The following is a 20,793-nucleotide window of genomic DNA, read 5'->3' on the forward strand; positions in this document are numbered from 1 at the left end:
TCTGTAGTAATACTGATATGATATTTCTGATGTCTAATCTTGGCATTAAGTTTTTTAAAAATAAAGGAAAATTTTAGCTTTATTTTTTTTCCCCCTTTGCTTAAGAAGCAAAAAAGGAAAAAAAAAACTCTTAGTCTGTCTTTGTTTTCAAGCTCTCAGTGCTACTAGTAAAGTGAATAAATGGTATAAGGACAATGATAACATAACATATATATGATACTTTAAGCTTTGCATGACACTTTTTAAAAAATTTCCTATGTGACCTAATTGATAGAAGACAAACTTTAGAATATGAATGACTTTAGGGTCAAGTTCTACCTCTAATAGGTACTAATTTATGACCTCGGCAAATCTTTTAACCTTATAGACAACTTTCTGAGATTTAAGTTATAGATAGTTGTAAATCTGTACTAGCAGAGTATTTCTTTTCAAAGGAAGGTATACATTCTTATGTTAGTGGGGAAAATTCTTAGTCATGGTCACACAGCTAGTGAAAAGCATAGCTAGAACTTGAACACATCTGCTTTCAGTCAACCATGTTGGACATTACTTTGGGCAAGTGTTATTTTGGAATAAAGAATCAAGAGATCTAGGTTCTTGAAATTAATTTGTGTTCTTGGATAAATTACTTCACTTCTCAAGTCTCTTTTCTATTATTTATAAAATGAGGGGGGTAAATTAAATGAACTCCATTCTAATTCTTTTTGTTGAATTATGGGTTCTTGTATGTTTCCTTTATAGGATTTGAGCACTTTAGTGCCTTATTCTTCTCTCCATCTTTGTTTATCCTCAGAAAGTCAAGAGAATGACATTAACATTTAAAATATTAACAAAGCAGAAAACTCTCAGATATTCTCTTTCCTACCTAATATGTCTCCATTCTGCTTACTTTTTCTCTTTAGGGAAGCTGATACCCAAGTAAAACCGTAAGAGTTCCAAATTCAATTCTCTTGTAAATAAGGGATTTAGCAAAGTGGTGTTGATAAATTATCAGTTTTTAAAGGTGTTTGAAGATCAGTTTTTGAGACTTTCCCTTTTTATGAACCCCATGGATGGATTATATTAATGCAGTTAAGCTAGGAGAAAGTAAGACGTATAAGTCAACTTTTAAAAAAATATTTTTCCTATCATATGTAAAAATATTTTTTAATATTTAAAAAAAATTGAATTTTGAATTCTCTTCCTCCTTTATCCCCTCTCATCCAAAAGGAAAGCAATTTTATATGCAGTCATACAAAACAAATGTCCCTATTAGTTATGTTTTGAAAGAAAACATGGAAACTCTCACCCTGGAAAAAAAAGAAAAATTTAAAAATATTCTTCAATTTACCAACAGTTCTTTCACTGGAGATAGATAGCATTTTTTATTTTGAGTTCTTTGGAATTTCTTGGTACATTGTGTTGCTGAGAATAGCTCCATTATTCACAGTTAATCATTGCACAGTTCTGCTGTTACCGAACAGCACACTGTTCTGGTTCTGCTCATTTCACTTTGTATCAGTTCATGCAAGTCCAGGTTTTTCCAAAAGCATCCTGCTTGTCATTTCTTATAACACAATAATATTCCATCACGATTATGTACTACAACTTATTCACCTATTCTCAGTTCATGGATGTCCTCTCAATTTCCATTTGTTTTCCACTACAGAAAGAGTTGTTATTAATGTACTGTCCCAATTTTCCCATATCCGCTCAGATATTTAACATTTTCTTTTTTTGTTATTAGTCATTCTGATAAATGTGAATTGGTACCACAGAGCTGTTTTAATTTGCATTTCTCATCATTACAGATTCTCAGAGCATTTTTTCATGTGATTATAGATAGCTTTGATTTCTTTTGGAAATTACCTGTCCTTGGTCTTTGGCCATTTATCAGTTGGGGAATGCCCTTTATTCTTATTTATTTATTTTTTTAGAGAGCTTTTTATTTACAAATTATATGCATGGGTAATTTTACAGCATTGACAATTGCCAAATCTTTTGTTCCAATTTTTCCCCTCTTTCCCCCCACCCCCTCCTAGATGGCAGGATGACCAATATATGTTAAATATGTTAAAGTATAAATTAAATACAAAATAAGTATACATGTCCAAACTGTTATTTTGCTGTACAAAAAGAATTGGACTCTGAAATATTGTACAATTAGCCTGTGAAAGAAATCAAAAATGCAAGTAGACAAAAATATAGGGATCGGGAATCAATGTAATGGTTCTTAGTCATCTCCCAGAATTCTTTCCTGGGCATAGCTGGTTCAGTTCATTACTGCTCCATTGGAACTTATTTGATTCATCTCATTGCTGAAAATAGCCACGTCCGTCAGAATTGATCATCATATAGTATTGTTGTTGAAGTATATGATGATCTCTCCTGGTCCTGCTCATTTCACTCAGCATCAGTTCGTGTAAGTTTCTCCAGAATACCCTTTATTCTTAAAAATTTGACTCCATTCTTTATATGTTTTAGAAATTAGATCTTTGTTGGAGAAATCTTTCTTATGTGCTGTAAAAGTTTTTTCATGGTTGAAATTATTGTGTATTTCCTTCTATCCTATTTCTTCCGCTCCTCTCTTCCTTCTCCCCATTTATTGTCCTCTCACCTCATGTGCCCTGATCCTTCTTGGAAGTGTTTTGCTTCTGATAGCCAACCTCCTTTCTGTCAGGCCTTTCCTTTCTTTCTGTTCCCTCCCCCAATTTCTTTTCTTATCCCATTCCTCTCAATTCCCTGAAGTGTAAAATGGATTTCTATATCCAGCTGAGGATGTATAGTCTTTTCTTTTTGAATTAATTCCACTGTGATTAACATTCAAGCATTGTCTGCTACTCCCACACCCCAACTTTCCCAATATAACAGCTCCTTTCATGCCATGAATATGTGAGATAATTTTTTCCTCTTCTCCCAGTGCATCCCTCTTTCTAATCCCTTAATTTTGTTTTAGATATCATCCTATCATAGTCAGTTCATACCTGTGCTCTCTATGTATATTCCTAACTAACTTTCCTAATAATTATAAAGTTCTTAGGAATTAGAAGCATCATATTTCCATCTAGTAATGTAAACAATTTAACCTTATTGAATCTCTTCTGATTTCTCTTTCCTGTTTACTTTTTTTATGCTTCTCTTGAGTGTTATATTTCAATGTCAAGTTTTGTATTTAGCTCTGGTCTTTTCACCAGAAATGCTTCAAAATTATCTATTTTTAAAAAATTATCTATTTTACTAAATATTAATTTTTCCCCCTGAAGGATTATATTCAATTTTGTTGAGTGAATTATTCTTGTATTCCTAACTCTTTTGCCTTCTGGACTTATCTTCTAAGTCCTCTATTCCTTTAATGTAATAGCTACTAAGTCTTGTGTTATCCTTGACTGTGGCTCCACAATATTTGAATTGTTTGTTTCCAGCTGCTTACAGTATTTTCTCCTTGACCTATGAGCGCTGAAATTTGTTTATAAGAGTCCTAGTAGTTTTTGTTTTGGTATCTCTTTTACAAAAGTTATTATTGGTCTGTTTTACCATCTGAATCTAGGATATCAGAACAGGTTTTCTTGATAATTTCTTGCAATATGATGTCTAGGTTCTTTTTCTTTATCATGGTTTTTACTTATTCCAATAATTTTCAAATTATCTCTCCTTGATCTGTTCTTCAATTATTTTTCCAGTGAAAACTTTTCTTCTATTTTAAAAATTTTTTAATTTTATTGTTTCTTGATGTCTCATTGAGTCATTAGCTTCCACTTGCCCAATTTTATTAAGTTTGGGACTCAACTTTTATACAGTCAAAGTTTTGAAGGTGAGATATGCTTAATCAATCATTAAACATTTGTTAAGTGCTTGCTTTGGGACAGGTTTGTGCTAAATCTGGGGATACAGAAGGAGCAACAGACATCCCTGCCCTCAAAGTAGTGTAAGCTATCACTCAGAGTAACCCCTTTTGTTTCATGTATTTAGACTTGGCCAACTATATAGTTTGCATCGTTTTTTATTAGTGGAGAATTTAGATCTGAAGCATTTTCTATAGTATGTTATATTATTATGTGTTATTATATATGTTAAAATTTACAAAGTATTGTACAATATTATCTCATTTAAGGTTTAGCACAACTCTGATGTATCCATGTAAGATAGATAGAAAGTGTCATGAATAGGATTTTGAACTTTTTTAAGAAAAACATCTGAGTGGTTATCAAATTGCCATATATAGATCTTAAATTAAAATGATAATACTTAAAAACAGAAATATCCCTCAAAGCAAACAACACTTTATTTTATTTGTTCATTTGCTAACTCCACCATTAGAATACAAACTCTCAAGAAGAGGAATTGTTTTTCTTTTGCATTTGTACTTCTAATATCTGACATAAATGTTTAATGAATTCTTTTAATGATAATAGAAAAGCAATTATAGTAGTTAGTATTTATATTGTACTTACTGTATGCAAAACACTATGTTATTAAGCACTATACAAATATAACACTTAATCCTCACAATCATCCTATGATATAGGTGTTATTAATAATAAAATTGTAAAGATATGGCAAATTGGTCACATGTCCAACAAGATGGAGAATTCTCAATCAGTAAACAATAAATGTCTACTTAGGTTCCAGGCATTGTGTTAATCTCTGGGGACACAAAAAAGAGACAAATAGTCTGTACCATGAAGAAGCTCTCTCAAATATCCAAAATAAGAATGTTGTATAGTAGATAAAGGAGTTCAGTTTTCTTTATGAATCATGACACCAAAAATCCAAAACAAGGGGAAAAAAAGCCAATGTACTAACAGTCTTTGAGTTTTATCAACATTCCTTTTGCTACCATCTTTCATGCTGTAGTAGCAAAGTTGCATAATCCAACCCTTATGCTTGCAATAAAACTTAACTGTACCTTCATCTCCAGACCCATTTCCTTAAAGATCTAAACAGTAGACATAAGCTCTACTGAGTAATGCTGCAACATTCTTTGCCACTACAGTGTTCTATGTCAAGATAGAGTTTAGCCAGAGAACTGAGAAACAGAAGGAATTGGGGCCAACTTGTATTTGGCTGTGTGTCATTCCACTAAGCCTGTGGGGAAGAACTTAGCATCCATTTGGGACTACTTCAGTCCTCAGAAGTTTCTTCAGGAAGATTCTGGGACTGGTAACCTGTGAATTGTCCTGTGTGTGAGAGGAAGCTGAGATAGCTTTGAGATTCAGGAAATCTTCCATCAAAGTAGAGGGAGTCAGAAAGTGAGTAACAGGGAAAAGACTTAATCTTATTGAAGATCTCCAGGAGAAGAAAACTTAAAAGACTAATAATAAATAGATAAATCAACAAGGAAGCTATTAATAATAGAAGGGAATATGGCCTCCTGGTGAGATAAAAGACTTCAGGCAGCTATAAGTAATTATTATATGACAAAGGACAATGAATCAACATCAGATGAAGCTGGAAGCAGTGCAGGATATTCATCATTGGTTTAAAAGAGAAATACAAATTGACACATTAATTTAAGCATTGAAAAATTTAAAGTCATGTTGTCAGGTTTTACTAAAGAAATGATATGGAATAAGTGATTGGGAATTCAAATACACAGAAGTGAAAGATAATCTGGAAAAAGAGAACAAAAAGACCCATTAAAATCATGATCTTAATTCATGCAACAGCAAAAGAACTGCAATAAATATTATAGTGTAAATAGGACCTTTTCCTTTTATCCTTGACCTCTTTTAGTTATAGGCCTGGAAGTGATTCAATAGTTGGGTTAAAGGGTTTGTATATACTTCAAAATTCCTTTCCAAAATTGTTATACTCACTTATAGGTTTACCAACATTGTACCATTGTACATAAATCCTCCATGATTTATTCCGTTTTTTGTCATTTTTTGCCTTTCTGAAATGAATTAAGTAATAATTGAGAATTTCTTTAATTTGGTTTTCTCTTAATGTTAGTGATCTGGAACATTTTTAAAAATATGACTGTAGATACCTATGGTTTTTTCCCCTTGAGAATTGCCCATTTATGTCATTGGACTGTTTATCAATTGGGGAATGACTCTTAATGTTTTAAGTTTTGAGTCAGTTGGTTCTATGCCTTTGGACTTTATCAGAGAAATTTAAAAGATTTTAATTATTTCCTTTTTATTTTATGTTTCTTCTTCTTTTCATAGTTCTAATAGGTATTTTTTCCATATTTCTAATTTGTTTATGATGTGAGTTTATATCTAGATTAACTCCATTTGGAACTTATTTTGATATAAAATTTGTTGTAAATCTGGATTTTTTTTAATATTGCTGTACAGTTTTCTCAGTGATTTTTGTTTTCATCCCATTAACTGTGATCTTTGTGTTTACTAAATACTTGTGTGTTAGATAGTATATGAAAACAAAATTGAAATAATCTTTTCACTCAAGGAGTTTATATTTTGCAAAATGCTGTAATGTATACACAGTTAATAAGTCAATATGCAGCATTGTCAAGAGGGAGAGATTTCTGACAACTAAGAAAAGAAGGGACATTTAGGAAAGATTTGTGCAAAGTACCACTTCAACTAAAACCCTGAGCTTCAAAGAGACAAATAAAAGTAGAATTTTAGAGGAATGAAGATATGGAAGTGGCATTTCCAGTTTGGAAAAGAATAGACTAGTTTGATCAGAAAATAGAATGCAAAATGAATGAATGATGAAATAATTTTGACAAAATATGAGGAATCAGATTATTGAAAATTTTAATCAATCTTGGGATATTTTGTTTATATTTTGTTCCAGAGACAATAATGGGCCTCTGCATTTTATTTAGGAAAGTGATAAGGCCAGATAAATGTCTTGAGAATGATTATTTGGCACACCTTGGAAACCTAAGGGAAGGGCAAGTTAAGAATGACTCTAATCTTATGAATTTACATGGCCAGAAGGGTAATGACCTCAGCAGGAGTTTGGTGGGAGAAACTGTTTAAAAGAAACTTAGTTATATTTTAGTCATGATCAGATTTAAACTTATCTGGTATCTCAGTTGTGGAGATAGCCAGTCAGTAGTTGGCCACATGGAAGTAGAATTCAAAAGAAAAATAAGGTTTGGGGTGTGTGTGTGTGTGTGTGTGTATTTGAGAAATCTACTTAAAAATAATTTGAATCAATAAGAGTTAATGAAAGATAACAAAGATTAGAAAGAAAAAAGCTCTTGACAGAATCTTAGAAGATATTCACACTTTGTGGATGGGAAATGAATGATAATCTAGAGGAGAAGTCTGCTAGGGAAGAGCAAAAACAAAACAGATCAGTATCATATAAGCCAACAGCAGGGAAAAATCTCTGCAACAGGGAGTTAATAATGTCAAAGATGCAGATAGATTAGATAGAATAAAAACTAGAAGGTACCAGATAAGAGACTACTCATAATCTTAGATGGTTCCAAATTGAGTGGAGAAGGAAAAATCAGATTGCATGGGATTGAGAAATTAATAGAAAGTGAGGAAATGAAATGTAAGCTAGATGACCAGGAAATTAGTTATGAAAGGGAGGTCACATGATTTTTCTTAAGGATAGGGGAGACTGAAAATGCTTATAGATGCCAAAAAAGTATCTGATAAATAGTGAAAAGATTGTGAGGAGAGATGGGAAGATTAATGGAGCAAACTCCCAGATGAGACGGATAAAAGAACACAAAGACCACCAAAACTTTTCAGATATGGACTCTTTCCCAGGAAAAGTTGTATAAAAAGCTTGAAGAAGGGGGGAACAAAACCCCAAACATTTGAATTAACTTATTATAAAAAGTATAATAGTGTCAAGAGAGAAAGGATTATTCATGTAGCAAGCAGTAAAGGATCCTAGTGAGGTTAAAGAATTTATAGTAGATCCCACATAAAACATACAGTTGGGAGACTTCTTGAATGCATTAATAGCACATGAGTGGGATTAGTGGTGGTAGGTGGTTTAGATAGGCATAGTATAACTGCTGTATGATTGGGGGGGGGGGGGGGGGGGGGGGGGGGGGGGGGGGGGGGGGAGAAGATCATTGAGAAGAGTATGCATAGTTGAACTGGTGATCCATGGGATCAGAATGTGAAGTGAGAGTAAGGTGAGAGCAGAAATGATAGTGTGAAAGAGATCATGGAGATATTGGAGGTTTCAGTGAGGATGAAGAAAAACTTAAGAAGGAATGTTGAAAATAGAAAAGCTTATAGCAGTCAATAATTTGATTTTATAATAAAAACTTTACATGTGGGATTTTTTAAAGCTTATCTATTTAAATGAACTTTTTGTCAGGCAAAGTATTTTACACATCTTGCTAGTTTAACTTTGTTTTTAGAATTTCCTACTTTGGATGGGTTTTTACCTTTTTCTTATTAGAGTATTAAAACACTTGTATATCTTTTTTATGTTAAATATGTGCAATTCTTCTATACTTATTTCCACAATTATCATGCTGTACAAGAAAAATCAGAGCACAAGAAAAAGAAAAAAAATGATAGGAAGCAAACAATCAAAAAACATGAAAATACTGTTGTGATTCATACTCAGTCCCCACAGGCCTCTTCTCTGGTTTGCATATCATCTTAAGATGAACTTTTATTTAGATACTAACATCACAGTTTTATCAAAAGGTTTAAATTTGTTACCAAAGAGAAGTACAAGGTTTAAATATTAGAAATTTCAAAGCAAACATTTTGTTGTTTAGTGGTAATAATTTTTCCTTCTTTGTTATTTGGGGTTTAGTTGTCTTTAGGAAATTGCTTTTTCATGTCTCTGCTTTCTCTTGAATTATAGCCCTTGAAAAACTTTTTACCTGAAGTTAGTTGATTATCACATAAAATTGAAATTGCTATTGCTGTATTGGCTAGTTTTTCCACCCCATGGAAAATATTTTGGCCCCTAATCACAAAAGAAAATTATATTAATGTTCACCTAATCTGTCATTTTGCTTGTTTTATGTATTCTATGTGTATTTAATTCTTTTCTAAATATTCAGAAGCCATTAAAGAACGTCACACAATCTCATTGATCATTTAGTTTAACCAAATATATGAAAAAAGAATTCCCTTTAAAGTCATTGCTGGGCAATGAAAATTGAGACAAAAATTAATGCCTCTGCTGTGAAGGGAGCTATCAGGGCAGACACCTTGCACATAATTAAGTGTTTACAAATCTATACAAAATTAAGTACATTTTTTGATTTGGGGAGGGAGAGCACTAGGAGCTGGGGAAATCACAATAGATTTTATGTAGAAGATGGTGTTGAACTAAAGTGTTGAGAGAAATAAAAATTTGTAAAAAGAATTGAGGGAACAGGAAAGTGAAAATGGAAGGTGGAGTCTGCTCTACCTACTTGCTGTTAGTCAGGTTTGGTCTCTGGAATGGTGGTATTCCAGCTACTGTTTAAACATCTCTGGTTAGAGGAAATAAACACAGCAGTCCATTTCTGATTTGGATAACTTGAATTGTTAGGAAGAATTCTTCATGTGAACCCTAAACCTGCCTCTCTTCTGTTTTCCATTAGTTTGAAAGACCACCAGAGAGATGACCTTTTCAAAATGAATTCAGAACATATTTCTTTAATGATGCCTGTATTCATTTGTGAAAAAACTCAACATATACAGGATTAATTCCCTTTTTAATAAAGCAGATATTTTAAAAAAAATAAATTCTGTGTTTGGATTCCCTGTATTTTTCTTTTATACTCACCTTGTAAGAAAATAAGTTAGCTTTCAAGTTTCCATTAGTAAGATAAGCATTGGGAGAAGCCAATGTCTTTGAAATAGTCAATTCTAGGACTTCTTTGAAGTTATCTTTTGGCTATTGATCCAGAAAAATATACCCAGAGCAATTATTCATATATGTAAACTGATAGCGAAGTGAATTTGACCTTTAGTAGAAACAAATTGAACATTTCATTGACATGATTTCAATAGGAACATATTTTTGTCCTCTTACACGAATACATGTCTCAGTTGCTATTTGAGGGATTAATTATTTAATAAGGAAAACTGGGTGCAAGGCATTTTAAATGATCTGTCTGATTTGTTTAAAATTTTTTTAGAAACACCACCCCCTGGATATATCAGTGAAGATGGAGAAACAAGTGATCAACAGTTAAACCAAAGTATGGACACAGGTATTTAAAAGTAATTTTTCTTTCAAAACCTTTTCAAAATTTACAGGAATAATACTATGGGAAAACCAATAATATTGGTAGGTCACTTCTTAAAATAAACTTTATGTGGAATTTCAGCTTTTTATGATGATTTAGATTGTATGTTCACATATTTATAAAAAAAATAATATTTATAAAAAATTAATCTTTTCTATATCTTTAAACAGTCTGAAACTGGGTTAAAGTTAACTTTTGTTGGATAATCTCTTTAATGAAAAGGCTGAAAACTGCACAGCTCTTGATTTCAGGAATTCTGACTTATACTGGGCTAAGCCATTTGGGTATTTGCACTAAAGTTGGCATTTATAGGGAATATGGCAAGCTCCTAGGAGCAAGAACCACTACTTTACCTAAAGAGGGATGAACCAGTACAAGTCTGTAACAGAGTAGGCTAAAATTCTCATGCTGGTCAGAGTGGGACTATGACTAGAACTAGCTCTTGTGCTACCAGCCTGAGCAAAATAGGTATACCAGTCTTTAAAAAAGCATTAAGTTGGCTTTTTATAAAGTTTTTGAGTGAGTGCGTGTTATGTGTCTGTGTACTGTGTGAACTACTGTGTACTTCTTTAATGTGTGTCTTTTAGTAGAATTGAAAATTTGATTACTGTGATTGCTGATGGATAAAGCCTTAGTTATTCCTAAATAATAAAGATCCTTTTCTTATTGTCACTCATTTTATATTTCAAAAGTCTAAATGAATGATATAGTTTTCACTGAAAGCAAAACTTGCCAAACTTTGTTAGAAAATTAAAGGTTAAAATAATTCATGATAAACTTAGAAGTTTATCATGCAAGTTCAAAGTTCAGTCATGTAGATTGTAACTTTTTAAAGCTTTTTAATCTTTTTTGATTCTTAGTCTTTTTATAACTCCCCGAGAAAGTCTCCACATAACCCTCAAGGCTTTTTAATATTCATTGGAGCACTTATACTAACTTTTTATCAATCTTTGACACAAATTTGACATTTTATTTTCTTTGAAAATGTTTTATGTCAAGTCATGACTTAATCACAAGTCATAGTTGATAACATGGTGTAGTGTATTTATATACACTGCATAGCATTCCACTAATTTTTGAGTTACTTCTTCCTTTTGAGATGTTGACATTCCATAATTTGCAGCCATGGAGATAAGAGAATGCTTTGTTGACTGTACAATTTCATTGATGTATACCAAGGAAGATCATAACAAATCTAGCCTTTTATCTTGTGGAGGTTTTGTTCATGGCTTTCTATAAGTCCTTCTTAAACAAGTTATAACTTTTCAGATGATAATTTTAATTTGTGAATTCAGATGCAATACTTAGGCTGTCTACCTTGATTTTCTTACCCTCATTCAACGACAAGACAGACCCATTTCCTTTTTTGTTTTTCTGAGATCTTGTCTTTCCAAGAGTTTGCAATGATATATAGCATTTTTTAAAAGATAAAGAGAGGGATAAAGAATGAACCTGTGAGCTAATCATTGTAGGGGACTCATAGGTAAGAAAACACTAATTATAAATGCATATGGGTACCTCCTTTGCTGCTTATAATTATAGCAAGTTGTCTAGAATAAAATATTAATTGGTTGTATGACTGGGCAGATAAGTTGTGTTAGTGGTAGGAGTTGAATCTAGGTCTTTCTGGCCTTAAGGAGCACAAATCTTAATCAGCCTTCTACCACTGGAATATTAATGTTAAAAAAAAAAAAAAAAGTGAGGTTTTGTATCACGAAGCACCTGGAGCATTTTTGAAAATACATTATAATTTTCCAAATGTGACCCAGTCTCATTTTATTTCTGTGTCTAATGCCTGGTTCAAAACATATATATTAAGAGATTTATTCAGTGGACTTTTCATCAAATCATATATCATAATCTGAACTAAAGTATAGTTCATTTATTCTGTCCTCTCCAACTATTTACCACTCGCCCCCCCCGCCCTGGATTGATGAAACTAGTCTTTTTTGAATGATCAAAAATCTTACTGAGTTAGAGAGGTCCTCTAGCGTTCTGGGGCTCAATGCATATTCGGCACTATGTCATCTACAAACAAAAAGTACCTGATAACAAGTCTTTTTTTTTATGTAAACTTAGGGCTGCTGCCATGACACTTATCTGACATTTTGAGAGATCTCCTAGGTCTTCTTGATGTCACATTTGATACCACTACTTAGAATTCTTGAAGAAGGTTATCACTGATTGTATCTATCATTCAATCTTGTATAACCTTCATTTATTAGCCTTAGAGAATCTCTAAGGGTTCATTTTACTTTGCTAGAACAATTGACATTTTTAAAAATTAGATGATTCATATTTTTAAAAAATAGATGGGCTTTGGTTATAGTGAAGTTTGAGATCATGAATCTTCAGCAGAATCTAAGATAAGATAACTCAAAAGATTCCTTAGATTTCTGATATACGTGGATTAACATAGTAGGCTGCCTCTCCAGCTTGCATATTGTAGTTTGGACAGGTTTCATCCTTTTTGGTTATAGAGTCAAACACACACACACACACACACAGCAGTGTCTCTACAGACCTTAGTTATCATCAGTTGGCTTTCTTTAAACCAGGCCATAAGCTTTATGATCTCTGGAAAGAGAGGCAACATGGTATAGAAAGAGCATTGCATTTGACTCATTCTGCTTTTTCTAGCCTCTTTGGGTAAGATTAAAGGAATATAAAATAAACATTACTTATTTAACTCAGAATTATCATTTTTGGAAACTGGTTCACTTTTGTACTAAAATAAGATTTAAAAAAAATTTTTTTAACATCTGTTGGAGATAGAGTAAATAAAAATAAAACTTTTAATAAATTCTAGTAGAACTCTTTTATCCTGGAGACGACTGGATGCTTTATACATGATATTGCCTCTATATCTTACTGTGCTGTTTTCTTCAGTAAATGTATACTATTTACTGAGACACAAGGAGTGGGTAGAAAATAAAAAGAAATTGTGAATGAGTGCTCATTGCTAGCAAAATGGAGTTTAAATACAGATTTCAGTGTTCCTTACAGTATTCTATCATTAACGTATAAAATCTGTCTTTAATCACAGATTTAAAACAAAACAGTAAAGTTTGCTAGCAAAGAGTAAGCTTTCATAAACTAACAATTACCTAATGCCGATAAACCCATTGTAGAATTTTATAGTAAGCTGAGAGAGGAAGATAAAGTCTGTGCCATCATTACATAAAATTTTATTTCTGTACTAATAGAACTGAAATTTAGATTGAGAAGTAAATAATTACATAAGTATTGAAGGTGATACCTGGTCTTTTTTTTCCCTCATTAAAATATTTTGTGTTAGTTTAAATATATATTGTTAATATATTTAATTAGAAGTGCTCACAGACTCTTATGTGCTTCAATTTTGTCAACAACAAAGCACTTTTTAAAAGTATGATATTGGGTGAAATAATAAAAATAATTTATTGCTTTAAAATGGATTTAACAACAAGGTTTTGTGAGGGTGCATGTTGAAAACTATTTTTGCATATATTTTGAATAATAAAAAGCTATTGTTAAAAAAATAATAACATGGATCGACATAATAGACTGCATCTTCAGGTTGCATATTGTAGTTTGGACAGTTTACATCCTTTTTATTTTTTTAATATGTACAGTAAGGCCAATTTTGGGGGGGGGGGCAGGGTAGATACACAGAGAGATAAGAGAAACAGAAACACATATAGTAGTATTCTCTACAGACTAAAGTAACCATCATTTGGCTCACCATAATCTAGGCCCAAGCTTTTGGTAGTGAGCTTGGGAAGGCAATGCAACATGGTAGATAGAAAGAGCATTGTTTACTGGCTCTGTTTTTTGTAGCCACTTTAGGTAAGACTAAAGGAATACATATAAAATATGTAAATTATCTTATAGATTTAATAATGAAAATTATATTTTTGCAGAAAAATTTGAATTGTTTTCTTGTAAAGTGATTTAAATTAATTTCCAATTGCAATAGATTATAAAGAGATAGATTTTAGAATTTAAATGAAAGAGAATTTTATCTGAGACTAGCTGGAACTTAACTCCAAATCCATTATTAATTCCACTATACCCCAGGTTTAGTTTAATATCTCAATTCTTTCAAAATATATTGAGTTAAAATTTTACTCTAATCGTTATTAATTATTAAATCAGACATTTGTTTTGTAGCTTACTTTATTTTGATCAAAGTGAATTCTCTTAATCTACAAGTTTTATACCTGGAAGGGACTCCCATCTTCATCTTTCTCACTTTTTTTTTTCTCTCTCCCTTCCCTTTCTCCCTCATTGATCTCCCTCATCTCCCTTGTGATTTCCTTTTTATGGATTTAGAAAGTTTCTTGGCTATATCTTTTTCTTCATATTTGTAAGATTAAAATTTTTAAGTAGTTCCTTTGGGTAGTATTCAGTGATTACTGAAGTATTTTAGGAAGAGCTTATACATCTCATATATAGATGTATATTCCTGAGGATCGAGCAGTTTGAACATTAGGGTGGGTTGTGCTCCCAAAGTCACTGAAAATCTGACACAAAGGAATTTCTATGTGGGGTGACTTGTAAGGGAAGAATAAATTTAACTTAATTTCCAAATTCTTGAATTTGCTTATTTAAAAGACTTTTATCATTTAAAGACAATTTTGTATTATACTGGCTAATTCCTGGTTCATAACCTGATAGTTTAACAACTTAATTCTAAATTAATTTTATTGAAATATTGTAATTTGTTAATAAATATGGGTATCTTCATCCTCACAATCAGATAGAATTGTATGTTATCTGTTTTATATCCAAGATGGAAATCACAACCCATTTTTGCTTGTCTTCCTTAGGTAAGTTTTGCCCATATCCAACAAAAAGTTGTCACAGTGTACATTAGATGTATACTAGGGTCCTAACACCATGAAAATATACCAGTATAGTATTTGTCCACTTTTTAATCTATCTTTGTCACCATAGCACCAACCCATTTTTTCCACTTTCATATTTCCCTGATAGCATCCTGATTTACTCTTGTTGTGTCATTGTGTTTGACTCTATGTCTTGGCATCTGTGTCTTTTCTTGGCAAAGATGTTGGAATGGTTTTCTGTTTCCTTCTCCAGTGTGTCCCCATTTCACAGATGAGAAACTGAGGCAAATAAGGGCTAGGATCATACAGGTAGCAAGTATCTGAGGTTAGATGAGATCTTCCTGACACAGACTTGGTACTCTATCCAGTTCATCACTTACCTACCTGCCCCATCCTTTATGCTACTTATCCTTTAAAGTAATTTATTTATTATATACTTCAATCTTTTCACACCCACAGTATACTTCTTCATTGTCCTCTACATGGCATTTATTTTTAATTCTTCAAAGGATGTGATTTTCCATGATACAGTTATATAACAATCAGTAGAATATGATATTCAAAAGATAGGTCTTCATTTCCAGTAGAATATGTTGTCTTTAAAGGAATTTTAATTTTAAGGTCAGGCCAGTCCATTCTTTCTGTTTAATAATGGATTCATCTCGTCTAAATATACTATGCATGTATGTATGTGTGTATGCATACATATACTGGTAGAAAAATCCTGTAGATTGTTCATCTGACTTTGTGTCATAATGTGCTCCATAATTGAACCATTTTCACCTGCCAGTTCATTTCTTTGTAGATATTTAGGGCAAATTCTTTGGAGTACCCCTTCCCCTTGACAACACATACAAATTTTTAATAAATACTAATAGTAATGACTTTAATTTATTTAGTACTTTAAAGATTTACAAAGTACATTATTTAAAGTAATGTGGTGAGTTAGGTAGTGTGAATATTATCGTCACCATTTCACATTTGAGAAAATTGAGAAAAATTAGATAGAAAATAGATAGAAAGATAGATAGAAAATTAGAAAATTGAGAAAATCTCCTTGGGCCTCTGTTTCCTTCTCAGGTTAGACTAAGAGTATGTGATTCCTTTAAGATGTTTTCTAGTTGTAATTATTACTTCCAAATCTTGAAACATTATTATTCTTTAGAGAATCCAAGTTTCAGGGGACCCAAAAATCTGTGGAGATTCCATTGTGAATACGGTACTTTTATTCTGCTTTGGCTGATGCTGTCCCTGGAGAGCTTATTTTTTCAGGACTCCCATCCTACCTTCCTATATAGACTAAGTTTTCCTCTATTTTCTTTTTCTCCTCTCCTTTATATCTCAATCCATTGATCTCTCTCCCTACTGCCTTCCTTTCTCCTTTCTTCCTTTCCTCTTTTCTCTTCTCTCTCCCTATACACCTCTCCCCCAAACTCCTGGCCTCATACCAGAGGTTTGCTCTCAACTTGTACCCTTCAACAGCTTTTGTTGTCATTCATCCCTTCTTTTACTGATTTTCAGTCTCTTGTCTCCTGATTCCTTTCCTGCCTGTAGACAAGCTCTGCTCTTTTCTTCCTCCCTTCCGCCTTCTTCTCTCCCTCCTTCTTCACCCCTCACTTTGATACTATCAGGCTCTCACTCCCGAGTCTCTCCTTCTACAGCCAAATCTTTAGAACAAGTTGCCTTTATTTGCTTTCTTCCACTTCTTAAGTACTTGGAGTTTGACTCTGCTTTTAATTATTTAATTAAATTTGCTTTTTCCAGTTACCAATGTTGTCTTAAATTTCAAATCTAACGTCCCTTTACTGTTAACTTTTTTAAGCCTTTCTAAATATTTAACACTTGACCAACACTCTCCTAGATAATTTTTCTATGTTTTCTAAGTTTTCATATTGTGCTCTCCTACCTGTTTGTTCTTTTTCAGCCTTAATGAAATATCATCTAAGGCCTACCCTGTAACTGTGGGTATACTCTAAGGCTCAATACTGGGCTCCTCTACGTTTCCCTTTTGGTGACCTCAGTAGTCACTTTGGTTTAAAATGTTCTTTACCCAGATGATTGTAGATCTAAATTATAAATGCTCTCCTGAATCTAATGCTCTTTAACAGATATGCTTTTTGGACATTTCAAACATTCCTAACCAGAATTTATTTTTTTCTTAAAACCCATTCTTGGAATCCCCTGTCTTCCCACATCCACTTTTTAGGATCCCGGCCACCTTCAAAGTTCTATTTAAGTGCTACTTCCTACATGAAGCATTTCCTCATCCCTTAGCTACTGGTTTCTCTCAAAATATTTTTTTGTACATATTTGATATATTTTTTATATATTCTTAGATGTCTACTTATTTCCTCCTATTGAATACAAGCTTTCAGAATAGGGACTGTCATTTTTATCTTTGTGGCCTAGTGCATAATATTGTGTCTGACACATTGGATAAATAACTTTGTTTATTGCAAGTAGTGGTATATTTCTTTTGATAACCTCTGTGTGAAAAGTAGCATAAGAGAAACCTATTAAGATGTTATTTGTAAAAAGGTATGTTGATCATATAATAAGAGTTGAATAACAGATATACAGCTTGGTTATTATACTAATATACATGAATGGGAATATTCCTTGAAGATCTTCCAGCATTTGGGGATAGATGTTTTGTGGGAATTATGTGGCAGAACATGGTCAAAATTCACTGAATGAGGCAGCTTGCTTGGACTTTGATTTAGCTTGATAGAATAGACACATTTATTAGAACAAAACTGTTTTTTGAAATACTGAAGGAAAGTAAACTATATGTTTACCTGATATACAAGTTTTCTCTAAAAAATTTTGTTAATTTTCTTTACACAGTCATTCCTAAGCATTTGCCTTATAAGTTTCCAATAATAGGCCTAGTAGGTGACTTATTTATAAATTTTCTATACCTGGAATTCAAAATTTACCTGTATTATCAATTAGCCATTATATAAGATCAGTCTAAATTTTCCTTTTTGAGATTTTCTTTTGTTCTTGTCACTGAAAACATCTGTCTACTAGAAGTAGCACTTCGTATAAAATTGAATATGCAGCATATGTTGTCCTTGTTGCCTTTTTTTTTTTTTTTTTTTTTTTTTTGTAAAATATGCATTCTCATCTATCTTTTTGGTGTTTTGTGTGTTAAAACTTTGAGATTGTCATTCCTTTAAAGAAAATGTATAACACATAAATGTATAAGAAGTGATGAATAATTAATATTAACTTTAAAACTAGTTGCATTATTTAAAATAAGTAGCACTTAAGCCCATGGGAAATTTTATATGGAGTTTTCCAAATTGTTGACATTAATTATAACTCATTTAATCATTTTCTTGGTATGAGTAGTGGCAATATCTGTGTATGGGGTAAATCTGGACTATCTAATATTCTCTTATTATTCTAGGATCTCCAGCAGAACTTTCTCCTAGTACTCTTTCCCCAGTTAATCATAGCTTGGGTAAGCTGCTAATTTTTATCAGTTGTTTTGTTTTGTTTTGCTTTTTTTTTTTTTTTTTTTTTTTTTTTTTTTTTTTTTTTTTTTTTAAAGATTTCCAGTTGTCACATATTTATGTAACCCAAAGTTTCTCTTTCAAGGTGTGATTATTTCATGTGTGCTAATGCTCAAGTTGATTTGGGGAAAATGCTCATTATTTTTGTGATATACAGACATCTGAAGTATTACTACAATTCTAAATTCTTCTGGATGGGAAGGAAAATGGTGCTATTTTCTTACTCTTGGAAAATTTAAAGGCCAGGTACAGCTAGGTTGTTTTAAGATAGTCCGTGAACTTAAAATTTGCTTTATCTAAAATTAGCTTTATCTAAATGTTTTAAATATAAAGGCCTTTTTAGGGATACAAGTAAAGTCTTATTGAAGAAAAAATGCTGCTTTAATAACAGGTTCCATGTAAGACAGCATGATACAGTGTAAAGAATACTATACAAAACACTTTATAAATGTTTCCTTACTTGATTCTGTAAGATTGGTGCTATGATACCTATTTTACAGATGATGAAACTGAACCAGACAGATGAAGTGACTTGTCCAAGGTTACCTTGTTGGTTGTCTGAGGGCAAATTTGAATTCAGGTCTCTGACTCCAGAACCAGTATTCTATTCAATATGCTACCTAGTTGCCTCAGCAAATCATTTAACTTCTCAGACCCCAGTTTTCTCATTTGTAAAGTGAGAGTTCTGGATTAGATTACTCTTTAAGGTCCTTCTCAATTCTAAGTCTGATTTTATGAGTTTTTTTTTTTTTTATATAGCTTTTTATTTACAAGATATATGCATGGGTAATTTTTCATCATTGACAATTGCAAGACCTTTTGTTCCAACTTTTCCCTTCCTTCCCCCTACCCCAACCCCTTCCCCCAGATGGCAGGTTGACCAATATATGTTAAATATGTTAAAGTATAAGTTAAATACAATATATGTACAGTTATTTTGCTGTACAAAAAGAATCAGACTTTGAAATAGTGTACAATTAGCCAGTGAAGGAAATAAAAAATGTAAGTAGACAAAAATAGAGGGATTGGAAATTCTATGTAGTGGTTCATAGTCATCTCCCAGAGTTCTTTGCCTGGGTGTAGCTGGTTCAATTCATTACTGCTCTATTGGAACTGATTTGGTTCCTCTCATTGTTGAAGAGGACCATGTCCATCAGAATTGATCATCATATATTATTGTTGTTGAATGATCTCCTGGTCCTGCTCATTTCACTCAGCATGAGTCCGTGTAAGTCTCTCCAGACCTTTCTGAAATCATCCTGCTGGTCATTTCTTACCAAACAATAATATTCCATAATGTTCACATACTACAATTTATTCAACCATTCTCCAATTGATGGGCATCTACTCAGTTTCCAGTTTCTGGCCACTACAAAGAGGGCTGCCACAAACATTCTTGCACATACAGGTTCCTTACCCTCCTTTAAAATCTCTTTGGAACTTTTTGAGCATAGTTCCAAATCATTCTCCAGAATGGCTGGATGTATTCACAATTCCACCAATAATGTATCAGTGTCCCGGTTTTCCCACATCCCCTCTGAGTCTTTTTTATATAGTTACTGTTTCTTGTCAGCTTCTTGCTGGGAGTATGGTTTCTAGCAGTTATGTGCCATGCAAGTAGGTTTCACCATATTAAAAATAGGGAGTTCATAATATGAAATTTAACCTATACATAGCTAATGATTAATTAATTGTTCTTGTGAGTCTAGATTACCTCTTGAAGCACTTCAAAAATTTTTGATTTCAGATTCTATTTAAACTGGAATACTTAAAATGTTTGAGTTGCTGAATTGCATTGCTAGAGGGAATTTTCTTTTGTTATGGTTCTGTAGTAGTGAAATCACAAGTCCTGCCTGTGTCTTTATCCCTAGGTTTTGTGTAACTTTTTCTGTTTTGATTAAGTAGGTAGCTCAGTAAGTGTTAATTAAATGTTAAATTAGGAAAGAATGTGAGAACTGAGAAGTTTTTAAAATTTCTTTTAAACTGTCACTGATATAAAATTTTTATTCTAGTTTTAAGCTGATTTTCTGAATAGATTTTTCTGCCCTTTGCTTCTCCAATCCTTTTCACCAGAGATTATCTCCACTAATTTTACTTTTTTACCTATAATACAGGTACAAATAGTTAAAATGAAAATTCAGAAATATGACATTGGGATATGTGTCTAGTTAATTAACTATTTGATCACCAGTTATAGAAATTAGTACTGAAAAAGATCTTAGTGGTTATCTTACCTTATATATGAGGACAAGTACGCAAGTATGTGAACTTGCCCAGAGCTATATATAGCTAGTTAGTTGCAAAGGTGTGACCA

The 20,793-nt window shown here is 32.4% G+C and overlaps 1 protein-coding gene across 4 annotated transcripts in view; it reads left to right on the forward strand.

The window, feature by feature from the left end:
* Nucleotides 1-20,793, forward strand: part of SMAD2 (SMAD family member 2) — a 103,365-nt gene that overhangs the window by 65,575 nt on the left and 16,997 nt on the right. For 3 of the 4 annotated variants that reach the window (XM_031945973.1, XM_031945976.1, XM_031945974.1), the window contains 2 exons: nt 10,019-10,093; nt 18,374-18,427. In XM_031945973.1, coding sequence (XP_031801833.1) covers nt 10,019-10,093; nt 18,374-18,427 — 129 coding nt within the window. The remainder of the gene's footprint in view (nt 1-10,018; nt 10,094-18,373; nt 18,428-20,793) is intronic. The other variant, XM_031945975.1, reaches the window with a different exon arrangement.

This window comes from Sarcophilus harrisii, chromosome 1, assembly GCF_902635505.1.
Source record: "Sarcophilus harrisii chromosome 1, mSarHar1.11, whole genome shotgun sequence".
In the NCBI taxonomy this organism is placed as follows: domain Eukaryota; kingdom Metazoa; phylum Chordata; class Mammalia; order Dasyuromorphia; family Dasyuridae; genus Sarcophilus; species Sarcophilus harrisii.